The sequence below is a fragment of the Metschnikowia bicuspidata genome, assembly GCF_001664035.1.
Source record: "Metschnikowia bicuspidata var. bicuspidata NRRL YB-4993 chromosome Unknown METBIscaffold_3, whole genome shotgun sequence".
Taxonomy (NCBI): Eukaryota; Fungi; Ascomycota; class Pichiomycetes; order Serinales; family Metschnikowiaceae; genus Metschnikowia; species Metschnikowia bicuspidata.
Genome location: NW_017387733.1, coordinates 2,237,661 through 2,254,638, shown reverse-complemented (window position 1 = coordinate 2,254,638; position 16,978 = coordinate 2,237,661). Strand labels below are relative to the sequence as shown.

The window sequence follows — 16,978 nt, the reverse complement described above, 5'->3', positions numbered from 1 at the left end:
GTATGGCCCCGAAAAAACGCGCACTGCCCTAGACATATCCGGCCCTAAGGCCAGACCCCATATCTACAAGCACCACCCTTCTCGCCATGTTCACCCGAGGCACGCGTATTCTAGCGCCTGCCCGCGCCCACATGCTCAAACACAGCCCCTGTGGACGTGGCCGCCAGGCCGCCAGCCCCATGCAGGCCCGCCAGCTCACTCTCAGTCCCGGGGCGGCTGGGGCTCTTCGAGGCTACGGCACCATCGTCAATATTTTCGCCGGGGTGTACTTCGGTGGACTCGTGGCGTGCGCCAGCTCGCTTTATTTCTTGTACAAAGACGCGGACTCCCGGCAGGAGATTCCTTTTCTGCTCAGCCTCGAGGACCAGATCCTCACCGTCAAGGCCATCGGCAAAGACGACGTGTTGAAGAGCCCGCGCCATGCCGTGAAGCACTACCGGCGGCTTTTGCTCAACATGGCCAAGGCGGAAACGCCGGGGTTGCAGTTCGACGAAACCTTGCCCGACGGCACCATCAACTACGCCGTGCCCTTGTTGCCCGCGGACGTGTTGGTGCAGCCCAAACACGCCGAGTTGTCCAACTTCTACATCGACATGGTGTTGCGCTACTCCAAGGCGTTGTTGGCCAAAAACCAGCCCGACACGTCCGTGGCGATCTTGAAGGCGGTCATCGACAACGACGACATTTTCTATCGCATAGGCGACGCGGAGCGCATGGGCCAGTGCTGCCGCGTGTTGAGCGCAGTCTGCCCGTCTGCCGAGGACAAGGTGGCGTACTTGCAGCGCTCCATCCACATGCTCCAGCAGAGGTTCGGCAGTATTCTGCTCGATCTGCAGTATTTGCTCCAGGACAGGACCACCATCTCCAACGAGCTAGTGTTGTCGTTGAATGCGTTGGCGTTTGCCTATGCGCTGCAGGCACAGGCGGCGCCACGGCGACAGAGGCCTGTGTTTTTGACGCGGTCCCTCAACATCTACTTGGCCAACTTGAAAGCGGTGTCTGCCGTCAGGGAGAAGTTGGCGCGGGGCGAAATCACCCAGGCCGCAGTGCCGCTTTTCGACTGCCAGCCGGCCAATGTCGAGGCCACAGAGGCCGAGATCAAGGCGCACGTGGCCGAGATTCTCTGGGCGAAAGGCTACCAGAAGCAAGCCGTGGCGTGGGCCGAAGAGCTCGTCCAGGCCACTTTCTACGACAAGGGCAACAACGCCCGGGTGTCCAAAGTGGTTTCCGATACCTTGGACGACTTGATCGTCATGTACGGCAAGCTCAAGAACCCCGCGGCGCAGGAGAGGTGCCGGCAGGCCAAGTCCGAGGTCGCTGTGTTGGAGTACGACGAGAACTCGTGGTACACGAGCGTGATCCAGAAATTTACGAAGGTCATCTACTACAAGGGCCCGCTCGGCATCATCGAGAAAGGCTTGAAGGAAAGGTTCGGCCCCGAGCAGCCGCTTCCTGAGCTCGAGGAGTTTGAGGAAGAGGACCAGGAATAGAGCGGGCACCATTGGCCGCGCGCTTCCTGGAGGCTCGGTCCCCACTGGTTTTTTCGGGCCTGCTCCGGCGCGCACTCTCCAGGGACTGCGAGAGGCAGCAATCCGGAGATCCAGCGAGAGGCAGCAATCGGGGCCGCGGGGCCAGGTGCCGCACTTTCTGGGATCTGGCCCTAGACATGCTCAGGCCACCCGGGGGCGCGCCGTCGTCCTGCACACACGCGCGGCCAATCACACGGCGAGCATGTGTAACGAGAAATCCGGGGTTTTTCGGGTCCTACATAAGGGAGGCAGCTTGGGCCCGGGAATCCTCACAGGCAAACCAAGGCCAACCAGCGAGCACGAAAATTTCGCCCCGGATTCGCCCTCACCTTTTTCTTTCCTGCCCCACAACTTGCACCAAGAAAAACAAAACAATGTCCTTCGTCACCCGTGTCGGTCTCACCCTGAGAATGCCCGCGTCGGCTCCTTTCCTCAAGGCGTCCTTGGCCCGTGGCTTCAAGACGATTCCTCAACCCCCAGGAAACATCGTGGGGACGGTCAATGACGCATACGTGCCACCCAAGGCCCACAAGACGCATGGCTCGTGGCACTGGACCTCCGAGAGAATCGTGGCCGCCGGCTTGATTCCCTTGGTGGCCACGTCCTTCACGTCCGGGACGTCCGTGATGCTCGATACCACCTTGTCCACCTTGATGTTGTACCACTGCTACGCCGGCATGCAGTCGTGTATCATTGACTACATCCCCAAGAGAGTCTACGGCGCGTTGCACTCCGCGGCCATGTACTTGTTGCTTCTCGGCACCGGTGTGGCCGGGTACGGAATCTACGACATCGAGCAGAAGGAGGAGGGCGGCGTGGCCGGCATCATCGCCAGAGTCTGGCACGCCTAGGCGTGCTGCAGAGCCCCTCCCCCGGCGCTGCGAGCCTCAGTCTTTCAGGTTTACGATCAATAAATTCATCAGCATGTTTTCATTCTGCATACGCCTCGCTGCACCGAGAGCTCCGGGCCCCTCATCCGTCGAGCTCTTGTCTGGCGGGAACGATCTTCTCGTCTAGCCATTTGCGTAGGATATCCCTGGCGCGGCCCACGGGCATTGCCAAGAGATCGTCGTTTCCCAACACCCGCAATTTGTAGAGGCCCTCGTTGTAGGCATCACGCAACACGGGCGTGTCCATCACTCGTAGGGCTTTTTTCTCTTCGTCAATCCTCACGCTCACTGCCTGGCAATCGACCATCAGGATCACCACTTGTTCTAGGGCATCGAAGTCAGTCACTAGTGGATGGACCACACGCAAAACCTCCTCGAATGCCACGCTGTTGCCCACGTTACTATTCATCACTGACAAGACCGAAAGCATCACTAGTTTGCGTTTACTTTTCTCGGATAGCTCGATGAATCTGGCCCTGTTCCTGCCGTATGCCGAGCACCCTCCAAAGGCGAAAAGCTCGAGGGTGTTGAGAAGCCTGTGTTCCGAGTCTGTTTTCGCCGAAAAGCCGCCATACTGGTCTACTAGATCTCGGAAGTTATACGAGCCGTCCGCCTCGATGAGGCAGGTCAATTCTGCCTCGGAGATCATGGGACAGTATGCAATTAACAAGCCTTAGAACGGGCCCCAGACTTGCTGGCCCCATGCACCATCGCCCGCGTCCTGCACACGGGCCGTCTGTGCAGCGCCGTGCTGGGATAGGGCCGGTGGGTGCAAATTGGGCCTGGTGAATATTTAGCAAGTCTGCTGGGGATGGTGAATATTAGGCAAGTCTACTGGGGCTGGATGTATAGCCCCGGCTGGTAGAGACCGACCGATAATACGAGAAGGGGATTTTGGGACTTTGAAAAAACTTGTGATTTTAGGAAGCAGGGGCCATGAACGACTGGTGCTGCTGGGTTTGGCAAACTGGCGGAGGGGAGCATATGGGCACAATGCCCTATTGTCCAGGCCAGGATTTGAAAGAGATTCACTTTGGATCTGTATGGTTTAAAAAGATCAAGAACTTTAAAAGGTCCGTACGGACTTCTGCTGTATAGTAGCCAGCTTTGGATTCTTGGAGCAAATTGGTGTCCGCTACTTGTTCTTTCGCCTCTCCAAATGAGATCAAGAATACAACAGCTACTGCTGAGGTGGTCGGGAAGATATACGGATAATTTGGTTTCATATTTCAAGACTTGGGTGCTGCTTGGGCGATGGTGCGTATTTGCCTGGTCATTGTATCTTTATACGCCTTTAGTGCACTTTCCGGTTGAGGTGATTTTGGAAAGCTATAGTGTCGATGAAACATGCGAGAGTTATGTTTTTGAGTCTACATTTTTTCGGGAACTAATCCGAAGCACTGGGTCTTTTTAATTATGAGCTTGGAATATCGTTCACATATATGGTCTACCCATGACAAGTATTGCGCTGAGTATGAGTGTAGATCACAATCCAGCGGAGCAAAGGATGATAACGTAAGATTATGCTTCGCATCAATAAAAAAACTACTGTTTCCGTATTACTCGACACTCTTGAGCTTTATGGACCTCCGATATTTTGCCAGCTTCAGCCATCAGTCACAATCCAGCTTCGCACATCCTTCTTCAAATTTCCTTGAAGCTCTGTTCTAGAGCACAATTCAAAAGCTGGTCCATCTTCACCAATAACGCTCGGGAAGGCTGGAAAACTTCGGAAGTTTGAGGCTAAACTCAATAAAATAGTAGAAGGCCTTGCTGCTGGGGTCTTATGAAGCAGAACGGCAAGGCTGACGGTCTAGAAGAATCACCAACTGGAAATTCCTGTCCTATTCACCCCCAGTCGGGTTCATGTTGAGAATTATCGAAGGCTCGGATCCGTAATTTGTCTTGCTAGCCCTAATCCAAGGTGAAAGCTGAATATTTCGTGAGAAATTATCGATGTATGTTGTGAACAGGCTTATCAAAAAATTAACTCTATGTCATGTTATCCGCTTGTAGTAAGCTTTCGATTCGAAGGATCAAAGATACGAGATGCTTTTAGACAGGAGAGGGACTACTTCTTGTGAAGAACAGCTATTTGGTACAAGTTTACTATATACTCTCTGATCCATCCTTCTGAGACAACCAAGATTCTTGGGCTTGCAGTAATACGGTTAAACACGATTTAGCTTGACAAAGTCTACCCCGAAAACTGTAGATCAAACTGGATCTACAGCCTCCGAAAGCCCGGACCACGCCAAGTATACGCTCGGAATCTTCATTTCTCAGTACACTTCATATTATAATTCGGATATAAAAAATTTCGGCAGACTCCAGTCTGAGACGGACAGAAGCTTTAATTCCAGTTTCAAGCAAAGCATGATTCTTCTTCCTTACCGTGATATTGTGCCGTACAAACATTATGTGACGGACACATAGTTTTGTTGAAGTGTTGATCGAGAACCTTGAGATATGTTGGAATCAAACGCATGAATTCTATGACGACTCAGGCGCATAGCTCTTGGTGTATTTACATTCTACGCTGTCTTCTAGAAGAAACCTCGAGACTAAAGAAAAAATACTCTGAGATAATTTGGACAGTCCGAAATATGTTGGAGTCCCAGCAGGCGTGGTGAGATTCATAAGAGATCTTATTTATACACGTAATGGCATGGATGATAAACCCTTTTTGGGATTGAATTTTATTTTCGAGATCAATTAGCAAATATGTATGGAGACTGCAAAACTGAGACTTCTCCTTGAACTGAAGTTCGCTTAAACCAGAAGCGGATTGCATTTTGAGCGCATATTTGGGGAATTCCAACATCATCAAGTCGGTAGGAATCTTATTCACGAGTCACTGCAATCGAATATTCATGCGCAATTATGAAAGAGCACTCGATAAATCAGAAGCCAATTCTGGGTAGATGTTCTGAACAACACAGTCGAAAAGTTTTATGACTAGAAGCAAATTCATGTCGCTCTTGTTTCCGGAATATTCATTCCCAGTTTGATCGAGCGGAGCGAAGATCCGTAGAATATCTTCGATACCCTTCTTGGTCTCGGCTTCCCTCTGGTTTGTGTAGACACACCAAGGTATTGAGATGTTTAGTGGTAATTTCCGACTCAATTGGCTCCGTAGCAAATCGAAAATCTCGTCACGCACTTCCAAGGGGGTCTTCATTTTGCTGTCTGTCACGGTATCACCAACTTTATCGAACAAGGAGCATCTAAGTGATTCAACCAAATGAGCCAAGAATGCATCTTCGACCAACAGGGAAGCTCTTAATTTTTTCATGAAGTAGGTCTGCGCAAAAACCTCTAACTTGAGTGCTAGGTCTCCAATGGAAAAAAGAACGGATCGAAGAAGCCCCGACAACGAAGTCAAATTAGGAAATTTGTCTTTGAACCCTGTAATTGCGTCAAGCAAGGAAATCATGGGCGAGAAAAGGATGGTCAGACTTGGTTTCAGCGTAGCCAAGCACAGTTGGAATGCCGACAACGCAGTGCTTAGGTCATCGTAAGCTTTTTCGTAATACGCTTTCGTAATATGGGCATGCAGCTCAATCAGGACAGTGGATTCTGGGGATTCCTTCGTATTTAGCTTGGAATGAAGTTTTCCAGACACCCCGCCTATCAACTGGGAGACAAGAAAGTCAGGGGCAGAGAGTTTAGCCAAAAGCTTCTCAAGAACCAAATCCGCGATTAGCACGGACAAGAAGTTAAATACTATTACTGACGATTCGGGACTTTGTTTTGTCAGGCCAGACCCAGAAAATGCTGTTCGTAGAATGTTCTTTACTAGCACTTTGAGGTACGTTTGCTGCATTGTTGGGTCTGCGTCTATTCCATTGGCAGACTGGAGCAGAGGATTTCCCTCAAGAGGCCTCTGCCCTTGCACTGAAGAGCCATATTTATGATTGAAGATAATGTGATTCTCTCTCAAATATCTCTGCCTGAGACTCGGGAGATCAGTCTCTTCGAGTATGTTTTGCGCGTGTCGCTTGAGGATAGCCAGTGCATAGTTGGGGATTCCGTTCTCCACGAGATTATCACGAATATGTTGATCCACAATCTCGGCTAGCTGGTTGATGGTAGCCAAAAGCGCCGGCAGCTCCACAAGGGCCAGAATGCGGCTGGACATATCTTTGATAAACATGCATAATGTCTCGTAGACGTCAAGAACAAAAGCCATGTTTTCTGTGTTGAGCTTCGTACAGTACCATGACAGAACATAGGCAGTCACAAGCGAGCTAAGGAAGATGTGCAATTCGAAATTGAGTTCCGGAAACCGCTGATCCACCAAGATAGGCAAGTACCCAGCCAACTGCTTCACCGATACCTGGTTGTTTTTGATGAGCAAGTTCGCCGGCACGTACAACTTGACAAGCAACTGGAATTCAGGCAGCTCCACGGCCACATGCCGGTCTGCCCGTTTTCGCCGTTGGGTTCTTCGGGTGGTTTCAGAGCCAATAAGCACCTGGTTTTCTTTGAAGGACTGCACTTTTTTTGCCCCTCGCCGCAGTAGTCTCCGGTCAGGCGCGAGCCCGCGAGAATGATTCATAAGGCCCCTTCAGATAAAATGCAATGGTGAAAATGTGCCAGTTTGGGGGGAGCGCCGTTGTTTCCAGAGATTGTCCGGATATCGTTTGCGGCTTGCCTCAGATAGTTATGAGCCGGTGCGCGCTCACCGGGACCGAGACCGATAATAAAGTGACTGGGGCCTGTTGTCAGAGGTATGAATGATTCGAACATGGAATATTAAATTGGGTCAGACGAGGGGCGTCTTAAGCGTCTGAGACAAGAGCAAAACACGCTGGTCCCAAACATTGTATTATTGGGTGTGAAATTCAAGGTGCTCCAAACTCGATGATGGGTCGTGCGGCGCAGCTGAATGGGGCCGAGTATTATTGCTCTACAGTGAGGACAAGCCCCGGCTTAAGCTCTCTTTATCTGTTATCCAGTCGTAAAGGTTTTTCCAGGTTGGATTTTCAAACGCACAATACACGAGTTTTGACACCACTCTGTATGAAGTCAATTGGTATGCCCTCGCTGTGCATTTTGCAACTGGGTGCCCCCACGACCCAATACCATATTCGAGAACATGCGTATGTTTTTGGTCCGGCGTTTCGTATAATTTTGGTCCGGCGTTTCCGCTAAATCGTACGTGTGGCCCAAGTATATTATTGATGTGTGGCGGATCTGCTCCTACGAAGACCAACATCCATGTTCATCGACGAGTGCTTCCTTTCCATGGAACAGGAACCGGCCCCGGGCCAAGAAAGCTGATATTTCACGGACCAGTTATGATGTTTTAGCTGCACAGCACCAGCCCTCCAATAAAACGTCTCTCCTTTGTTGCCTTTCTTGCTTGCACCTGCGGCCCTGTAAACAAACCTAAATCATCATGGCACGACCTGGCTGGACTAGGCTTAATCAACCGGGCCGGATTTTGGCGCGCGGGCCAAGCGGGCATGGCACGTGAGCGCACTGGCAAAACTAAACACCGGATCCATACTTCTAGCTTGCAAATTCCGACATGTCCCTCCCGAAACAAGCCATGGGCTTTTCGAAATTGTTCAAGCTTCCACGACGGTTCCAGTCGTCGGCATGCGCAAGCAAATTCCAGCCTTTGAACGAGGACTATCGCACGCTAAGACACATCCACTTCGATGGCGTTACGCCGTTCGTCAAGGGCCAGGCGATCCAGAACAAAATGGTCAGTGCCAACTTGGACTTCAAGAAGATGGAGGCCACAATCAAAAAAAAGCAAAAAGCATTCGCGCTGCAAGGCTTGCAGCTCCAGGAGTTTGAGCAGGAGTTCATCCAACGCGTGCTTTCCATGAAACCGTTCCCCACCCTTCTCACGTTTGAGTTTGATGGTGTCTACACGGGCGGCAAGCAAATGAAACAGGACCCCACCCTTCCTGAACAAATTGCCGCATTCAACAGGCTCGGGTGTGAGTACCACCAGCTAGAAAGAGGCGGCCAGGTTACGTGGCACGGCAAGGGCCAGCTCACCGCTTATTTGATCATGGACTTGAAGCAGTTTTCCGATTTGACGGTGCGGTGCTACGTCGATTCTGTGCTTTTGAAGGCCGTGCAAAACTTGCTCGAAAAGAGGTTTGGTTTGCCCAGTTTCGTGAATGACAACCCGGGCGTGTGGATGTCGCCGGACAACTTGAAAATATGCTCTGTGGGCTGTAATATCCAGAGGGCCATCACCTCGTATGGTATCGGGCTCAATGTGAGGCCAGACCTCAAGTTCTTGAACACGCACATAATGTGTGGAATGCCGGGCACAAGGGCCACATCTATCCAGGAATTGAAGCCGGAATACAGCGGCAGTATCAAAGAAGTGGGCGAGAACTTTGCACAGGAATTGGCCAAGAGGCTTAATTTGAGTACCATCGAGCACATGAACGGTGCAGACTTGCTTGCCGAAGAGAGCCTGAACGCGAACTAGAACCAACTATCAAAGAGGCGAGCCAAGGTATGGATCTGGATATAGATACTGGTGAACAGGCCACTCCATGAACCCGTGCATGATGCCGGGCAAGATCGACACAGCCGGCCGTTCTGTGAATGCGGATCAAACAATGTGTAACTGAAGACACAACACGGTCTCGGTATTTTCGTTGTTTTTCACTGCGAGACGAGGTTTGATGTCACTCCACGAGGTGCCGTAATGTTGTTGTTGCGAGCTTCATGGTTCCAGTAAAAGGATCCACAGATAAGTAGGTGATGTGTTCAATAGAGGGGTATGTCGTGTCTCTGAGAAGCCTCTTGATCGAAAAGAGCCATGACGAGAAAAAAGACAGTAGAGTTCAGAATGGGGGTTTCGTAGGAAATGGGCCCGAGATCAGCCATGAGCCGTTCCTCATCCTCGATACTCCCGACATAGATTCCAGACCTCCAGATCAGCTTATATTGAGAACTTGGAATGTGACAACGGGCTCTACGGGGCAGGTGGAAGCGATGGCACAAAGCTGAGTTTGGCCCGGTTGTTCTTAAGTTTGGCCTGCGACAAATTGTAGCTCAAACGATCGCTTTTGTGGCGCAAATAGCGCAAGCGGGCTAGGTCCGCCTCGTGCGAAGAGTCTAAGGTGGTGCTTCTGTTAAACCGGCGTTCTCCCCTCAGCGGAGACTGATTCTCTGCGCTCTCCAAACGCACTTGGAGAAGTCGAGCCTGGCTTTCCAAACTTGTCTTTTTCCGACGAAGCTTGGCGAGGTTTTTCTCAAGAAGACTGCTCAACGCCTCGATTTGCGGATGTGCTTCTGTGCTCACGCTTTCTTTGGCTGCCCTGACGTCCATATCAGGAACCACGCCAAGCAACTTCTCGGTATCGAGAACCTTCTGAAGCCGGGGGATATCCTGTATGGTGCGGTCCAAAACTTCGGCAGTGCCTTCCAAAAGTTTTGTGGAGTCTCGAAGAATACGCGCCGTTACACGCATGGGCGAATCTGACATGGTGGGAGTATCTAAGGAAATGGTACCGGTCTTTATGTATGCGATTAGTGCTAGCCGATTCCGATTCGCGTCTGGATATTAGCGTGTTTGTTGTGGAGCGCGCCTTGGATGGGGCCATCAACTCCAACTGAGACACGCAGCAAGCCATGGGAAAAAAACGTGGTTTTCATGTCGAATCATTTTTGCTGGTAATGATCAGATTGCCTGAAGCATCTGCCTCTGGGAAAGTCGTGTTCTAGAGAGTTGTAGGCTGTTGGGCCCTGTTGTACAATGTGCAGGTCCCATAGGGCTAATTTGGTATAGTGAAGTGACAGACACGAGAAACGTTTGTATGTCATGTGTTTGTGTGCTGGTGGACACTAGGTATCGGAGTTTGTTTGAGCATTGAATTTTGATGTCTAGCTTACTTGGGAATTGAGGGTTCCAGCCGAGCTTAGTTGTCGAACAGGTCCAATAGTCTGAAGTGTCTTTTCGACGTAAGAAGTTTTTACATCTTTTCATCATGGCCGCAGTCAGACCTGGGCTCAAGGAGAGGAATGTCCGTCTGCTGATATCAGAGGGTGGAAGTGTGCTTCAGGAACCCAGTGCAAGTAGGCTGGAGACTCGAGAACTTTCAAGAGGCTTGTGCGTGCTCATTTAAATCTTCGGTACAAAATACATGGATAATGCAAGAAGTCACACAGGATTAGTGGCTCCGTCATTGAAGCTTTAGGACTTCTTGGGAAAAACAGCGGTATGAGTTTCCGACACCTGAACAAGGCTGGGGTAAGAAGGCAACATACTGAAACACGTACCTAATATTTGATCGCTGTGCATGGCTCCCATGCATGTCTGTAATATGAGCATCAGCTTGAGATCCCAAAGTCAAGCCTAAAGCCTTCTATAGTAGCCGAAGGTAATTATGGCTTGTAACTTCCCTCTTTGGAATGGATTTTTTGTCTGTTTTCTCAATGAAAAAGCTCCAGCAGCCTCGCCCAATCATGTAAAGCGCCAGGAATCCCAGATGGCGATTGCTAGTTCGGGAGTATTGCCACCTTTTCTCATCCCGCTGCATAGTTCTGAAAGACACGGAACCTGGTCTGAATTTCCAAATTCAAATCTCTTGTCATGCATGCTGGCTTAGGCTTTTGGTGGAGCAGAACAAAGAACAATAATGGCTTCAAGAGGAGCCCGTCAAAGGTTCAATCTCGGGGTTAATAACTAAGGGTTTGGAGCAGTGATGTTATTACTAAACGAAGACTTGGGTCAAGCTATTACAGAGTGTTGGTAGACGTCAATTAGTTTGAACGGCGCTTCTTTGCATTGATGACGCAAATCTGGTAGCCCACGAGGGCTTGATAAAATTTGGAAGGCCGAGATCTGGTCTTTTACGAAAGCTGAAAAAATGAGTCTGATGCCACAGAAATTGCTCATTGCTCTACATGGACTCGACGGTTTTCAGATCATAGGGATACATGGGATTCTGACAAGAGTAAAGAGCTGACCCAACTCTGCTATCCCACTATAGAAGCTCGGGTTTAGACCGCCGGTAGAGGAAGGCTGACAATTCGAGCAGCATTACCTTTCCATTCCCTATTAATTGGGGTTTGCCGTAACGTCTTACTACCTGCGTGGCAAAGGTGCCACAGCCTGTTTGGTTTGTCAAGTAAACGAGGAATCGTGCTCCGACGGAGTCCCGAGAACGGCATGACGTCATCAGGCGATTTTTATCCAAAATAATTGCCATTCCACTTTGGCAATGGCAGTCGTCTAATCTTGACCGACAGGATCTTTTCTATAAAAGAACAGCTGCATGTACAACTAGTGCAAACAGTGCAACGGTTTTGGTGCCAAATTAAAAATAAGAGGCGATAGGGGGTTTCCTTTCCGTGTGCCAGATTCTATGGATACAAGCCCCTTCGCTCATAAAAATCTGACCTGATTGCTCCGTTATGATCAGTATTATTAGTCGAAGCGCCGGGTACTCAAATCCCATTTTCGCGAGTACTTCACAAACATATTGATGAGATATGCCATCGAATGCTTTGGTGGAATCTGCCATTAGTACTGCTTGGAAACGTGAACTATGTTTTATCTTTATGTCAGCTTGTGAAAGCGATGTCATGGAGAAGAATTCCATAGTGTTCTGGTTGATCTTTCCGTTCTGCATGAAACTGAATTTTTAACACCATATGATATAACTCCTTTAACTTTAGAATAATTAAATACTTTGTGTTCATCCAAATTTATGTCAACTGGTTAGAATATTCTATAAGACTGTTCGACATTCAATGACCTTGAAATGATAATTATGTTTGCACACTATTAATTTTACCTCTAAGATCCAATCTTTAAGAATAATAGAGGGGAGGTATATCGTAAAATGCTTTGAATATAATTTAGCTATATTTTGAATGGCATGGTTGAATCTGCTTAATATTTACTTGATATAGATACACAATGTTTCAATTCTGATTTAGACAAAACATAACTTTCATAATACTGTTTTCTTAAATAGTCGTTGTTTATTCTATTTGATAGTAGAAAGTTTTTCAGTATTGCTTGCTACTTATTCAAACATTGTCTGATTTATCATATAACTATTAAGCATATTATTTGAACTTTTTATATTTAGACATATTTTGTCATAAAGCCCACTTTAATTGGTATAATTGTAGAATTTTATCAGCCTTAGAAGTAAAATTTTTAAATTCAATTTGAATTAAAAATCTGTATAAGAGGAGAAAAGGATATTTTGAAAGATATAGAAGATTATCAACACAATTAGGTATACTTAAACAACTTTCATATTCTATAAAACACATTTTATTATTTGTATCAGCAAGTTTTTCTGTTCTAAGAAAAGAGCGAACCGACAGACTGAAACCAAACTTCATTAGTTGCATTAAGTAAGTCATTCAAAGGAGATAGGGGAGTACTTCATTCGATAACAACTTTATGACAAAAGATCAGAACTAAGTTTTTTTGAATCATCAGACAGACATTAGTAAAGATTAGACGGAGGGTGAAAAAAGTTACAGCTTCAAGAGATATATTTATATTTAGTGGTTAATGAATTCACATTTGTTATACGAGAAAATATGAGATGATCTGACATAACAAAATGTTATGTTTTGACCATTCTTCACATAGTGTTATAAAAAGAATATACGGAAAGAGATCGACAGTCCAAATTTTAGAAGTCTTTTAAAAGTGCATGAGAATGAAAGGAAGAAAGAACTAACGAATAATGGTACAATTAGAATTGAGAACATTGATTTACCCCAAGGAAGTGTTCTCAGTCCAATCTTCAGGTGAGCAAATTCTAACATTGTCATGGACAATTCGGATTTTCATGTATCAAATATCCACGTACAAAATATGCGAATTGGCAAGTTACGTAATTCCATATTTCAGAAATTACAGTTTAACAGACTAGTGGCTTTGCTTGAAAAATCGTGAATATAGGATACGTAAACATATTCCTCTTTCGGCGAATATCCGCTCTTCCCCGAAAGGCGGGCTTGTTCTGATAATACAATTCTGAACTAAGAAGGGGTTTAACAGGGATTCAAATCACAAGGGAAATGTGGTAATATCAGCATATCGTACATCAGAAAGGCGCTTATAAAACAAATCCATAGAATCTCTCTATGGTACTAAACTCATATCCTTTGATATAGAATAGCCACCCTCTGGGGCTATCACCGGCTACGGAGATTTTAAATATATAACTCTTGTATAGGTACCATCAGTTTATATTCAGCCCCTATAACATAAATCTAAGCATAGTATCAAATCATAGCTTCTAATTTCGTGGCTATAGGCAGTACTCCATCACAAGAAAAAGATACGAGGTGTAAAACATCGCTGAGGTTATCCATAATGCTGATTGTATTCCTGGTATTATCCACCTCCTTTACTATGAGTTTTGTTAGGTATCATTTTGGACAGCTCATGGGATGTTCTCTTGAGTTCTGAGGGTTCCCTTGACGTGACTTCTTGATGAAATATATGAAGGTGGAATGTAACTCCTGAAGAGCCCTAGAGAAAGTAGTGATTAAATAGTAATGCATAACCCCCATGTCCCGTGAAGTCCGCAACAGACTGTAAGGTCCCTGGTATCAGCTTGACAGTGATGGACCTTGTAAGCGCATATATGGCTATATGCACTTCCATTACTGTGAGTTCCGTCAGATATCATTCTAGACAACTCATAGAATGTTCTCTCGAGTTCTAGAGGTTCCGTTGACGTGACCTCTGGAAAAAGTATATAAAGGTGGAAAAGAACTCCTGTAGAGTTCTAGAGAAACCAGTGATCAAATAGTAATACATAACGCCTATGTCCCGTGAAGTCCCCAACACAGACTTTGATATTTTCTATAGATATTATGCCCACCCTCCCGGCGGGGCCGGGAGTATATATCTGGCATTCTTATTTCCGTACCTCTACGTTGTTTAATGTGCTTCATTGTACCGGATTTCATCCTGTTTAATCTTCATGTATTCCACCTTATTGCAGTATAAGGTGAGAGTAATATCAACGAGCGATACAATGTGCAGTACCCCTAAGAATGGTGGACTCAATAATAGAAGATATATAAGTTTTGAATAAGGGGTATTTATAATAACGATGATGTTCATGATAAGCATACATCCCTTCATATCAATGATGATCTATTATATTTCGCTAGGTGTCTAATGCTATTCAATGCATGAATATGGCGGGATGCCCGCGCCTTCATGACTACTCAATAAGTGGAGAGATGTAGGTATACTCCGGCCAGACAGAGGAGAAAGAACAAACCTGGGAACTGGGAGAACACCGGCAGGAGGCTTAGACGGGGCCAGGCTACGGTTTCATAAGATGGAGGCGGCGTGCAGCGTGTTGCCATCATAAGCAGTTGCATTCCCTCCAGCCATGTCCATCAATGCCCAGCCACGCCCATCCAGCCGCGCCCACCAATTGTACAACCCCCTCCAATCCTTCGATCAAAAAGTCCAATTCTTCGATCAAAAAGTCCAATCTACGAGCCGGCACTGGAATTGCTTGCTGCGACCAGCCAGCATCGCCACCATGCTGCGTGGGCCCCCAGATCCAGCGCCACTTTTTGCTGGCGTACTGGGGGAGAAGCGGCGGGCCAGCCATGCCTGCCCAGTGGGGCCGCGATTTCTGGGCCCGCGATATCTGGCCCTGCGATTTCTGGTCCCGCGAATTCTGGTCCTGGCGCTGGCCCCGCGATTTCTTTCAGGATCAGATTTCTCAATTCAAGTATGTACGGTACTCTTAGAATACTACCATTCTCTAAAAACCCTTAAGGAAAAAGAGGGAGGCTTTGAAAAAACTCTCCCTGTACGGAAGTTTTTTTCCCTTTGCCACGTGAGGGATGGCTACATGGCGGATACCACGTGACAATTTCTGGCCCCGCGAGTTCTGGCCCCGCGATCCGGGCCCCAAATCGCTGGCCCCAGCAGCCCTCGCCCCGCGCGCCCGCGCGCCCGCACCACCAGACAAAACCGGGCCGCCCGCCCCAGCCTCCACCTTATCCCTCCACCACGCCGTTCTTCCCTGCCCCCGTCTTCGCCATGAGCCCCCGCAAGCCCGCCGCGGCAGACCGGCCAGGGCCGCCGGGCCCGGCAGAAAGACCGCCCGCCGCCGCCACGCCGTCTTCCAGCGCACCCGCCCAGGCTTCCAGCACACCCGTCCAGGCGCCTGCCGCCGCCCCCCAGTCGTCTGCCGCCGGGCGGCGCCGGTCCAACTCGCAGTCGCAGGGCACCGGCGCGGCGCAGTTCGGGCCGCCCGAGCCGCCGCACGCCGGCAGACGGCAGGCCGGCCCGGCGGCCCGGAAGAAACCGCACAAACGGCCGGCGGCCGAGTTCTACGTGACGCTCTCGCTGCTCAACGACACGTTCGCGCCCAAGCACGTGCACGTGCCGTACTTCCCGGACACGTGCAAGTTGGGCCGGCCCACGGGCTCCAAGGTGAAGCCGCTGGCGGCCAACGGCTACTTCGACTCGCGCGTGCTCTCGCGCAACCACGCGTGCATGTACGTGGACGCGGCGCTGGGGCAGCTCATGGTGCAAGACATGGGCCTGTCCAACGGCACGTTCGTGAACCTGGAGAAGCTCGGCGCCGAGCCCGTGTGTGTGCGGGCCGGCGACACCATCAACTTGGGCTTCAACATCCAGGTGGAGACCAGCCACAAGCAGATCAGCGCGCGCGTGGACCGCGTGGACGTGGTGGCCGCGACGCCGCAGGGCGCCGTGCTGGGCGTGTTGCCGCGGCTCACGCGCCTGGCCATGGCCCTGTTCTCGGACGCGGACATGCACCACTACGAGTTTCTCCAGGACTTGTGTGCGCGGCTCGCGCCGCCGCAGGGGCCGGGCCCGGCCGGGTTTCTGCCGGACGCCTGCGCCGGCGGGCCTCTGGCGGCCGGCCCGGACCACCGCGGAGCCCCGCTGGACGCCCGGCCTCCCCCCGGGGATGCCGCGCCGCCCGCCGTCAAGGCCTTCGACCACGGCATGTTCTCCGACATCGTGCCCTCGCTCGACGACTTGTTCGACAGCTCGGCCCGCCAGCGCGCGGACGGCGCCGCGCCGCGCCGCGTCTCGGGCGTCTACACCGCGCCGGAGCTCCTTTCCACGCTCGACTTCTTGGGCGCCAACTTGGCCAAGGTCAGGCAGCAGCGCTCCGTGTTGGCCTCGCTCGAGGCCTTCTTCGCCCGCTACGCCGCGCGCGTGGACGAGATCACCTCGCTCAACGCGCGCGAGCAGGCGCGTGTCCGCGAGCTCGAGCTCGCCGCGAAGCAGCTGCTGGAGCGCGAGGCCGCGGCGCGCCAGCTCCGCGACACGGAGGCCCAGCTCGCGGCGCAGGTCCGCCGCGTGGGCTCGCTCGAGGCTCAGCTCGCCCAGTTGGCCGCGGCCGGCTCGGGTGGTAAGAGCCACGTCGGCGTTTCCGCCAAGAGCGTTGCCAACGCCGGTCTTTCCATGGAGGGGAATCGCGAGACTGGGCTATCCCCGAAGGGCACTGAGAGGGGTCCCTCCACATTGGGCCATCGCGAGACTGGTGCCTCCACATTGGGCCATCTCGAGACTGGTGCATCCACATTGGG

The 16,978-nt window shown here is 50.0% G+C and overlaps 8 protein-coding genes across 8 annotated transcripts in view; 4 read left to right on the top strand and 4 right to left on the bottom strand.

Annotated features, from left to right (window-relative positions):
* Window positions 1–131: 131 nt before the first annotated feature.
* Window positions 132–1,490, top strand: METBIDRAFT_41305 (uncharacterized protein; the record flags this gene model as incomplete). The annotated part of the gene is made up of 1 exon (XM_018857381.1): window positions 132–1,490. The coding sequence occupies one exon, from the start codon at window positions 132–134 to the stop codon at window positions 1,488–1,490; it is 1,359 nt and encodes a 452-aa protein (XP_018712142.1).
* A 449-nt stretch (window positions 1,491–1,939) lies between these two features.
* Window positions 1,940–2,380, top strand: METBIDRAFT_42429 (succinate dehydrogenase membrane anchor subunit; the record flags this gene model as incomplete). Its single annotated transcript, XM_018857543.1, has 1 exon — window positions 1,940–2,380. The coding sequence occupies one exon, from the start codon at window positions 1,940–1,942 to the stop codon at window positions 2,378–2,380; it is 441 nt and encodes a 146-aa protein (XP_018712141.1).
* A 166-nt stretch (window positions 2,381–2,546) lies between these two features.
* On the bottom strand, window positions 2,547–2,948 carry METBIDRAFT_18030 (uncharacterized protein; the record flags this gene model as incomplete). Its single annotated transcript, XM_018854766.1, has 1 exon — window positions 2,547–2,948. A coding segment is annotated over one exon (402 nt), but the record flags the coding sequence as incomplete, so codon positions are not given.
* Window positions 2,949–5,321: 2,373 nt separating this feature from the next.
* Window positions 5,322–6,830, bottom strand: METBIDRAFT_28445 (uncharacterized protein; the record flags this gene model as incomplete). Its single annotated transcript, XM_018855355.1, has 1 exon — window positions 5,322–6,830. A coding segment is annotated over one exon (1,509 nt), but the record flags the coding sequence as incomplete, so codon positions are not given.
* A 690-nt stretch (window positions 6,831–7,520) lies between these two features.
* On the top strand, window positions 7,521–8,882 carry METBIDRAFT_78535 (lipoyl(octanoyl) transferase; the record flags this gene model as incomplete). Its single annotated transcript, XM_018858895.1, has 2 exons — window positions 7,521–7,547; window positions 8,019–8,882. 2 exons carry the CDS (start codon window positions 7,521–7,523, stop codon window positions 8,880–8,882), a joined length of 891 nt encoding a protein of 296 aa, XP_018712138.1.
* A 492-nt stretch (window positions 8,883–9,374) lies between these two features.
* Window positions 9,375–9,872, bottom strand: SPC19 (Spc19p; the record flags this gene model as incomplete). The annotated part of the gene is made up of 1 exon (XM_018857568.1): window positions 9,375–9,872. The coding sequence occupies one exon, from the start codon at window positions 9,870–9,872 to the stop codon at window positions 9,375–9,377; it is 498 nt and encodes a 165-aa protein (XP_018712137.1).
* A 4,774-nt stretch (window positions 9,873–14,646) lies between these two features.
* METBIDRAFT_189834 (uncharacterized protein) lies at window positions 14,647–15,134 on the bottom strand. The gene has a single exon (XM_018854827.1). It carries the CDS (start codon window positions 15,013–15,015, stop codon window positions 14,761–14,763), a length of 255 nt encoding a protein of 84 aa, XP_018712136.1. The 5' UTR covers window positions 15,016–15,134; the 3' UTR covers window positions 14,647–14,760.
* Window positions 15,135–15,452: 318 nt separating this feature from the next.
* Window positions 15,453–16,978, top strand: part of COQ4 (ubiquinone biosynthesis protein) — a gene marked incomplete at both ends in the record, with an annotated part of 3,913 nt that continues 2,387 nt past the window's right edge. The window contains one exon of the mRNA XM_018854171.1: window positions 15,453–16,832. Within this exon, the coding sequence (XP_018712135.1) occupies window positions 15,453–16,832 (1,380 nt within the window). The remainder of the gene's footprint in view (window positions 16,833–16,978) is intronic.